Source organism: Pseudophryne corroboree, chromosome 12, assembly GCF_028390025.1.
Source record: "Pseudophryne corroboree isolate aPseCor3 chromosome 12, aPseCor3.hap2, whole genome shotgun sequence".
NCBI classification, from domain to species: domain Eukaryota; kingdom Metazoa; phylum Chordata; class Amphibia; order Anura; family Myobatrachidae; genus Pseudophryne; species Pseudophryne corroboree.
In genome coordinates this window covers 170,859,386-170,869,637 of record NC_086455.1, presented here as the reverse complement: position 1 = coordinate 170,869,637, position 10,252 = coordinate 170,859,386, and the positions used below count along the sequence as shown (strand labels likewise).

At 47.6% G+C, this 10,252-nt stretch overlaps 1 protein-coding gene across 11 annotated transcripts in view; it reads left to right on the top strand.

The window, feature by feature from the left end:
* The first annotated feature begins 479 nt into the window (after positions 1 to 479).
* MARK3 (microtubule affinity regulating kinase 3) overlaps positions 480 to 10,252 on the top strand; it is a 106,715-nt gene continuing 96,942 nt past the window's right edge. For 5 of the 11 annotated variants that reach the window (XM_063948533.1, XM_063948531.1, XM_063948532.1 and 2 more), the window contains exons 1-2: positions 480 to 1,023; positions 9,651 to 9,842. In XM_063948533.1, coding sequence (XP_063804603.1) covers positions 973 to 1,023; positions 9,651 to 9,842 — 243 coding nt within the window. In that variant the 5' untranslated portion in view covers positions 480 to 972. The remainder of the gene's footprint in view (positions 1,024 to 9,650; positions 9,843 to 10,252) is intronic. The other 6 variants (XM_063948540.1, XM_063948536.1, XM_063948534.1 and 3 more) reach the window with 3 other exon arrangements.

Sequence of the window (10,252 nt, the reverse complement as noted above, 5' to 3'; positions counted from 1 at the left end):
CTATACAGAGTAACACCCCACTATACAGAGTAACACCCCACTATACAGAGTAACACCCCATTATACAGAGTAACACCCCACTATACAGAGTGACAGGCATATACACCCCACTATACAGAGTGACACCCCACTATACAGAGTGACAGGCAAATACACCCTACTATACAGAGTGACACCCCACTATACAGAGTAACACCCCATTATACAGAGTAACACCCCACTATACAGAGTGATAGGCACCTACACCCCACTATACAGAGTGACACGCGCCTACACCCCACTATACACAGTGACACCCCACTATACAGAGTGACACCCCATTATACAGAGTGACACCCCACTATACACAGTGACAGACAGTACTAGCACCGGCCCCATAGGAACACGCAGAGTCGCCCTTAGCAACAATAAGCAGCCTGCGCTCCCTCCCGGCCCAATCACGGCCGCGGCCGGGCACTGACGTCACTTCCGGCGGCGGCGGCGGGGCTGGGCTATCAGGATCCGTCCGGAGGAAGCGGGGCGGCCATCTTGGATGGTGTAGGAGCAGCACGGAGGGGGCAGAGCGGTCCTGTGTGGAGGGGTGGAAATTATCGCAGAAACCGCCCCCAAATGCCCGGGGGAGTCCGGGGAGCGAGCCGGGCCCTGTGTGCAGTGTCGGCGGCGCAGCCTTCCAGCCGCCCCGTGTGAGGCCGCGGTAACCCATGAGCCTCGCCCCAGTGACATCTCCTGTGACTCGGGGCCTGTGTGACTGGCTGCTCGGTGCCCGGGCCCTCCTCCTCCCCCTGTACGCGGACGATGGAGCCCGGTGTCTGACCCTCCGCAGCCGCCTGTACATGATGAGCCCCCGGGAGGCCGGAGGGCGTCAGTGAAGGACGGCACATTGGAGGATCTGACCGTAACCACTAGCGCCCGCTCCCAGGCTCAGCGCCCCGACTTCTCCCTGCGCTGCAGGGCGCCCAGACAGGGGCCACAATGTCCACCCGGACTCCCCTGCCCACGGTGAACGAGCGGGACACCGAGAACGTAAGTGGATGATGCAGCCCTCCTCCCGGGCATCTGCTCCCCCTGTACCCTCCTCCCGGGCATCTGCTCCCCCTGTACCCTCCTCCCGGGCATCTGCCCCCCCCTGTACCCTCCTCCCGGGCATCTGCCCCCCCCTGTACCCTCCTCCCGGGCATCTGCCCCCCCCTGTACCCTCCTCCCGGGCATCTGCCCCCCCCTGTACCCTCCTCCTGGGCATCTGCCCCCCTGTACCCTCCTCCCGGGCATCTGCCCCCCTGTACCCTCCTCCCGGGCATCTGCCCCCCTGTACCCTCCTCCCGGGCATCTGCCTCCTGTAGCAGCTGGGGGTCTGCAGCCCTCCTCCCGGGTATCTGCCCCCCTGTACCCTCCTCTCGGGCATCTGCCCTGTGTAGTAGCAGGGGTCTGCAGCCCTCCTCCCGGGTATCTGCCCCCTACCCCACCTCCTCCCATGTGCCTGCCTGGCTGCACAGTATATTATCTAGCTCAGCCAGTGGGGCACTACACGTGCCATCATGCCCTGCCATAGTTGTGGCATGTCATGCTGAGATCTGTAGTTCCACAGCAGACCCCCTCCCCCCCTATAGTCAGCAGTTGCTCATGTGACTGGGTGTCACAGACCCCCTGTGCCCCTCATATTGTTGAGGTCGGGAAATACAGTGTAATAAGCTTTTTCCTGCACACACATTGTATCTGTTTTGTAACATCCACCTTTTACATGCCAGCCTCCCTTTATACATAGAGACTGATGTACTAATCTGAATTGCAGATAGATCTTTAAATAAGTTTTTTTGTACAAACCATTTTGTTGTCTACTGTGTGCGCCTTCTGTTGTGAGAAAAGCGAGAACGGGAAATTTTGTGAGAATATCCGGTACCCGGGTGGCGCGGCGAGGGTCTTGTTTTATGCGTTGTTGCTACATTCTCGCTTCAGTGTGGTGTTTTGCAAGCTGGTTTCATCTTTCTGGGATGTTTGTTGCTATTGAAAGGTTTGTCGCCCAAAAGTCTTGTACCTTCCTTCTCTGTAATATAAACGCTGAATGCTTGCTAACGCAGTACCTTGTCTTGTTTGATTACAGCTTTGTCACAATTTTAAAGCACTACGGCGTAAGTTTGAGATCTATTTATACACACTTTGGGCCAGATGTACTAAGCCTTAAAAAGTGAGAAAGTATAGAGTGATGAACTACCATCCAATCAGCTCCTAACTGTCACTTCTCAAACACAACCTATGACATGGCAGTTAGGAGCTGGTTGTCTGGTACTTTATCACTTTTCAAGGCTTAATCCCCCCCTTATATCCATACCTCACTGAGAGATGACCAGTCTGTAGAAAGGGAACTGTGTGATGTCTGATTTCCATGTAGTGTGGTGCGTATGGCACAGTTTGCTGTACCCCAACATCACACATTTTCCTTTACATATGTATGGTATGTGAGGACAAATGTTCGATGTTGGAGGTCACGGACGCGCCGATAATCCTACAGTCTCATTGGCACTTTCGGCATTGGCACTGTACGTATATTCTCGCATAATCATGACTTGTTTAATAAGCAATTAAGTGCTTTCATTTTGGTTCCAGATGTATTTTCACAGTACCAAGCTTTCTGTGTAAATGACAATGGAGCTTTGTATATGATAAGTGTATCCTCTTGTGTCGTTTGGAATGCCGTCCTTTAAATCAATGGAAACGCATTTTTTGGCGTCTCTTACGATGGCATTTATATCTGATTTGTGTGGCTGTGATTTGTTTTTGTTACCTATTGAATTAGTGCTTTCACCGGTGTATAGTTCTATACCTACAGTGGTAATTTAAGGGGTGAGCCTGAAGACCCCTGTTTTCCCGTCCATAGCTTGACACCACTAATAGTAGTTGTATAATCGCATTTCTGTATGTACGTATTTCAGCCACAGAACTACCTGCTCCATCACCACATGTATAATTGCATCAATGTTACAAAATGCTTTGCTGAATGTGACATGTTAGCAATTATTGGTATGTGGACTCTTCCTTATCCAGTTTACTGAATATAAAGTTCATTAGATATTTACATTTTGATAAATACATTTCCGTGGTCACAAACATGAATGCGTCATTGTCACAATTAGACATGGTCTGTGATAGTCACTGTGGTGTCCTGCAAAATGTTGTTACTTCTGACTCCTGTGGTACTGGCGAAGCATTTTATTATTGGTTGCCGGTTTTGGATCCATCTGGTCATTTATTGCCTTTATGAAAATGAGAGGAAAAATCCCATATGCATTACTGATAAGTGGCAGTGGGGTACATGTTTAGGTCTGCTGTAGAATCTCCGGTTACAATGCCTGTCAGGAAATGCGTCAGTGCTTTGTGGGGAGAGACCGGCAGATGACGATGTCAGTTATGCATCCCACAGACTGGAGTGGGCACTGCCTTCATAACGTTCTCCCTCTGTTCTGTGTAACCTTGTGTTTCATACACACCGACAAGCAGTGGTTGTGAAGATATAGAGCACTGAACAATGGCATGCTGCTTGCAATCTGCGGCACAGTAGTATCGGGGGCTGTTAACAATAAGAGAGTGCCACAGTGATAGAGTAGGCTCTACTTAACCCTTTATACTGAGCCCCTGGTAGCCAATGGTTGGCGTTCCCTGGAGAGAAGTAGAATCGGTAGAGGCAGTAGTTGGTGGTTATAGCCATTTGGCAGATATTGACTGACCTGGAAGTTAATTGGAGGGTGTTGGTATTGCTCGTTCATCATTGATGCAGCAACATACAGTAATTAGTTTTGCACTAGAGACCATGTAAATATTTTCTAGGCTCTCTTGGGTAACTAATTCCTAGCTAAAGTGGGGGTTCTTTCCTTGTATGTTTTGGGGGTAACATATTTTGAAAACCATGGTTTTCTTTAGATCACTGCTAAATGCTTTCTTCTATACTTTTGTTCTAAACTTCCAGAAGAACCATTGTATTCTGTTCTCTAAATCAGTAATTGGTACTGCAGGTCTGTTTCAGGGCCGTGTATGGGATGAATTGGGGGTTACTTAGGTCTAGAAGTCAGGAACGCTTTTCAGATGGCCTTGTATGGAGAGCTGAACACTTGTTAATGTACAAATCTTTGAAGTTATCCTTTTCAAAAACCTTAGTTTTTGTGACCTTATGAGGTACAATATACCAAAAATGATGGTTGTGAACTATTAATAATAATAATAATAATTATTATTATTATTATTATTATTATCCTTTATTTATGGTGCCGCAAGGGTTCTGCAGCGCCCATTTACAGAGTACATATGCACATAATCAAAACAGGAAAACGGTGACTTACAGTTGAAGACAATATAGGACAAGTACAGGGTAACTAAGCATAACTACACCAGTAAACGACATAGAGATAATTTCCAAGGTGGCCAAAAAACTGCAGGATTTGGGCAGTTGAGGTTTATTAAAGTAAGGGTGTGTGCACACGGTGAGATTTTCTTTCACTTTTGACTATATAGTCAAAATCGCAAGAAAAGTTAGTGCAGAACGCAAGGTGAAAGTCACCTTGCGATCCCGATGCGCGGTCCTGCCAGGTCGGCATCGCAAGAAAAGAGAGACTGTGCAGGCAAGTCAATCCTTGCTAGATCGGTGTACTATCTAGTTCATCTCACATGTCAATGACATCTCACATAAGCCAAAATCGTAAGCACACATAGGGGTCGATTCTATTCGGCAACTAATGAATAGCGCCGGGAATTAGCTCCCGACGCTATTCAATTCAGCAACTAATTACCTGCAATTGTCGGGAATTCTCTCATCCCCGGGGGATGAGAAGAGAAACCCGACAAAAGTGCTGCCTCGCGGCCGGCGCGAGGTTGATTCTGTCGGGAATCAGCCTCGCGCCGGGGAGTTAAGTCGGAGAATGCCCGTTCTCCCGACAATTCAACCTGTTTTGTCGGCGAGAACGGGCCATCGCAGACGTAACTAGTTGCTGAATTGAATAGCGTCGGGAGCTAATACCCGGCGCTATTCATTAGTTGCCGAATAGAATCGACCCCTATAGTCCATATCTCAAGAAAAGTTAGTCAAAGTCTGTGCTATCTGGGCTCTGGGGAGTTCAAGAGAAATCGCAAGTGAAAATCAGGCATAGCAAGGATCTCACCGTGTGTATACTTATTTATTTATTTATTTATTTATTTATTAACAGTTTCTTATATAGCGCAGCATATTCCGTTGCGCTTTACAATTAGAACAACAGTAATAGAACAAAACTGGGTAAAAACAGACAGACAGAGGTAGGAAGGCCCTGCTCGCAAGCTTACAATCTATAGGGAAATAGGCATAGATACACAAGGATAGATGCTACCTATTGCATAATGGTATACACCCTAAGAAAAGGATAAGCACATGAGGGAAGAGGGCCCTACTCGTGAGAGCTTTCATTCTAAAGCGGAGGGGTAGACAGACAGGGGTGACACAGATGGGGTAGACCAAGCATGGGACAGTGTGTTAGGAGGAGAGTTGGCTGGGTTTGAGTAGGAAGTGGGTCTTAAGAGCCCATTTGAAGTTCTGTAGAGAGGTGGAGAGTCTGAGGGGGAGAGGTAGAGAATTCCAGAGAAAGGGAGCAGCACGTGAGAAATCTTGGAGATAGGAGTGGGAGGTAGTAATCAGAACACAAGAGAGTCGGCGTGCATTAGCCGAGTGAAGAGGACGGGTGGGAGAGTAAAGGGAGATAAGGTCAGAGATGTAGATGGGAGAGGAGTGAGTGAGGGCTTTGTAAGTGAGTGTGAGAAGTTTGAATTGGATTCTGAAAGGGAAGGGAAGTCAGTGAAGGGCTTGTAGGAGAGGGGAGGTGGACGTAGTGCGTTTTGTGAGGAAGATCAGCCGGGCTGCAGCATTGAGGATAGATTGGAGTGGAGAGAGGTAATTGTCAGGGAGGCCAGTGAGGAGGTGAGTAAGTCTAGTCTGGAAATAATCAGTGAGTGAATAATGGTCTTGGTGGCATCATGGGTGAGAGAGAGGGTCTGATCCTGGAAATGTTTTATAGGTGAAAATGACAGGTTTGTGAGAGGTGCTGAATGTGTGATTTGAAGGAGAGGGAGGAGTCAAGTATTACTCCAAGACAGCGTACCTGGGGGCTAGAGGAGACAGTAGTGCCATCAATGGATAATGAGATTGTGGGAGGTGAGGTTATGCGGGAGGGTGGGAAGATGATCAGCTCGGTCTTAGACATGTTGAGTTTAAGAAAGCGCTGGGACATCCAGGAGGAGATAGCAGAGAGACAGTTGGAGGTACGAGTGAGGAGAGCCGGGGAGAGGTCAGGGGAAGAAAGGTAGATTTTAGTGTCCTCAGCATAGAGATGATATTGTAAGAAGTCAAAAGAACTAATGAGTTCACCTAAAGAGGACGCTGGAATATTACACATTAGACATTTTTTAGATATTTTTTCCCATGGTCTCGCTATGTCTGATCTGACTGTCACACCATAGCTCATTTTGATAAAGGAATACAGGATTCCGGTAAGAGTACAAGAAGTGACGTTAATTTTGATGCATCACAGCAGATGTCGCTTCCTGCACTATTCCCAAGCGGTGGTCCTCTTACCACTGACCAGTCTCAACTTGCCAATATAAGTGATTCATAGGCCGAATCAATAGGTGTTGAACGCCTGTCTGCAATTGAAACAGTTACAATAATGAGGAGTTGGTTGTGTCCTGCTGAGATTGAGTTAAACAATGCTTGTCCGTTTTATGCATACAGATAATCTCTATAAAGGAGAAAGGTGAAAACATGCGCTCACCCTTCAGGCTTACCCTGAAATTCCTTTGCGGCGCTGTTTAAAAGGCCAGTGTACTACACGCGTGCACATGGCAAAATATATTCACATTTAAGGGGGACCACATCGGAAGAAAAGTTTAAACTATGCTTGTTTTTATGTCTTTGGCCGTGTCCCTGAATGGGATACTGTCGTTAGGACGACACAGCTTCGGTCGACCACTGAAGGTCAACATGCGGTTTTCACTTTTTTTTTTTTTTTATTCCTTGTGGACTACGATTGGAACGGTAATCTGTGCCGAGCGAAGCGAGGATCCTTGCCCGAAGTTTGCTCGCCATGTGGGGGGACACGGTGCACTAATTCGGGTTCCCCGTCACTTTATCAAGAAAACGACACCAAAAACGGTCCAAAAACTCATGTCGACCTTTTCACCTGTCGACCTAATGCCCATGTTGACCATCGGTAGTTGACCTAAGTTGAGTTGACCCAACGACCCATACCCCTGGCCTTGCCCTTCGCTCGCAACGCGAGGGGACACGGTGCACTAATTGGGGTTCCCCGTCACTTTATGAAGAAAATTACATCAAAAAAAGTAAAAAAAAAACTCATGCCGACCTAGTGCCCGTGTCGACCTAAGTTGAGTCGACACAACGACCCGTACCCCCCCTGAATTTGAGTTTATACATTCGTACAGCATTTGTTACATGTGATATTGTAAGCTAACCACTTTAAGGCGGCAGAATAGCGCATCAGCATTTTCCGGTGGGATACAAGGCTCTGCAGGTTAGAGAGTGAGTGTCGGGGACAGAGACAGTATCAGGGAGAGAGAGTTGCTCTGCAGGTTAGAGAGTGAGTGTCGGGGACAGAGACAGTATCAGGGAGAGAGTGTGCTCTGCAGGTTAGAGAGTGAGTGTCGGGGACAGAGACAGTATCAGGGAGAGAGTGTGCTCTGCAGGTTAGAGAGAGTGTCGGGGACAGAGACCGTATCAGGGAGAGAGAGTGTGCTCTGCAGGTTAGAGAGTGAGTGTCGGGGACAGGGACAGTATCGGGGAGAGAGAGTGTGCTCTGCAGGTTAGAGAGTGAGTGTCGGGGACAGAGACAGTATCGGGGAGAGAGAGTGTGCTCTGCAGGTTAGAGAGTGAGTGTCGGGGACAGAGACAGTATCGGGGAGAGAGTGTGCTCTGCAGGTTAGAGTGAGTGTCGGGGACAGAGACAGTATCGGGGAGAGAGAGTGTGCTCTGCAGGTTAGAGAGTGAGTGTCGGGGACAGAGACAGTATCGGGGAGAGAGAGTGTGCTCTGCAGGTTAGAGAGTGAGTGTCGGGGACAGAGACAGTATCGGGGAGAGAGAGTGTGCTCTGCAGGTTAGAGAGTGAGTGTCGGGGACAGAGACAGTATCAGGGAGAGAGAGTGTGCTCTGCAGGTTTAGTTACATAGAAATGCTTTCGTTGTGTTGTGTAGTAAAGGACTGAAGTTTCTCTTCTCTCCCATTCTTCTTACTACGTAATATGCTTGATAGAAATGTGTTGTGTGTGTGTGTGTGTGTGTGTGTGTGTGTGTGTGTGTGTGTGTGTGTGCGTGCGTGCGTGCGTGCGTGCGCGCGCACGATTCTAAATAGTGATTTTTAATGTCCGGGTAGTGAAATGGGCAGTAACAAACATGGTAAATCCGCGTACACTAGAGAATGGAAAACCAACCATTACTTTAAATAGAGCAATAAAGTTCCTATAACCCCCCCCCCTGTCCTCTCTGCTTTTTCTATGGGAATACAATCATGAATGTCATACATTATTCCCCAACAACCTGACTGCTTAGCAGTAGTCCAGTTTGCTGTGCCGTCTGTGAGGTTCCATGGGAAATATCCCAGGTTTTTCAACCCGGGTGCGGCGTGAACGGGTTGCCAGGTCGATGCAACACGTTTCCTGTTCACAATGTATGTACGGGCGGCAAGTGGAGATCATCTGATCTCCAAACGCCACTTCCGCATGCATCACTGCTGACGTCACCAACCCGGTAATATGCCGGACTGGGGACGCCAGTGTGAAAGGAGCCTGAGCGTGTCGCACCCGGGAATCACCAGCGTACAGCTACCTGCGAAAAATACAGTCTTAAAGGGGTATTAATGTGTAATTTGCAATTATAGTACTCAAATAACAATTTGTTTTCCAAAGTCCTAAACACTAGTCACATAGGGGTCGATTCAATTTGGCAACTTATGAATAGCGCCGGGAATTAGCTCCCGACGCTATTCAATTTGGCTCCAATTAAGTCGGCGATGGCCCGTTCTCGCCGACTAAACAGGTTGTTTTGTCGAGAGAACGGGCATACTCCGACTTAACTCCCCGGCGCGAGGCTGATTCCCAACAGAATCAGCCTCGCGCCGGCCGCGAGGCAGCACTTTTGTCGGGTTTCTTCTCTCATCCCCCGGGGATGAGAGAAGAATTCACGACAATTGCGGGTAACTAGCAGCTGAATTGCATAACGTCGGGAGCTAATTCCCGGCGCTATTCATAAGTTGCCAAATTGAATCGACCCCATTGTCACATGCCCTTTATTGTATTTTAACTTGAATTTTTATTACAATAGGCTTAAAAAACATAAAAACAGAACAAACATCTGAATTTCATGAATTGGTGTAAATCAGGTGATTAAAATCCATATTTGGGTGAACTTGGTGAATTCTTATAAAGAATTGGCTGGTCTGGTGTTTTATGTTTAGGTGCGTTGAATTAGAGTTGCTCTACCAGTTGTATTTGTTCCCCTAGCAGAGGTCGTGTGCCAGGATAAAAGCAACCTGTATACAGTTGAAGCATTAATGATAGAATCGTTTTGTTTGTTGTTTAGCATTAAATGTACAGCAAGTTTGTTTATTTCGGTTTTTCTCTCTTATTCAGCATACTTCTCTCGGAGACGGGCGGCAAGATGTCCCTGCTCGTTCCGGACGTTCTGGAGCTCGAAACAGGAATTCAATAGCTTCTTGCGCTGATGAACAGCCGCATATTGGAAACTATCGACTTCTCAAAACTATCGGCAAAGGCAATTTTGCCAAAGTGAAACTGGCCCGGCATATTCTCACCGGCAGAGAGGTAACCTTACAGCATGTAAAAGGAGAATATTGGCGCCAATTTGTTGGAGTCTTTATGTTTAATTTGCCTTCCTCCCCAGTGCATGGCGTGTTGCGTAACATGGAGCAGATTGCATGCATATTTCATGTGTGTGCTGGGATGTTATAGAAGCGTGTATCTCTGAGTCCTCATTGCGCATTAGCGAAAAGCTTTCCTTCCCTATGTTAAACGCGCTCCAGTTCACAATGAGCATTTTTGCATTAAAGGTCATGGGTAGACTCGGTCTTGTCATTATAGGGTAACTCCACATTAAAATGATGTTGCTGCAGGCATTACAGTGTACTAAAATAAATCTTGGTGCTGGAAATGGTTCTTCCTGAAGTCGCCTGCTGAAATTGTAGAAACACGCTTACTGTGATTTGACGTGTTGT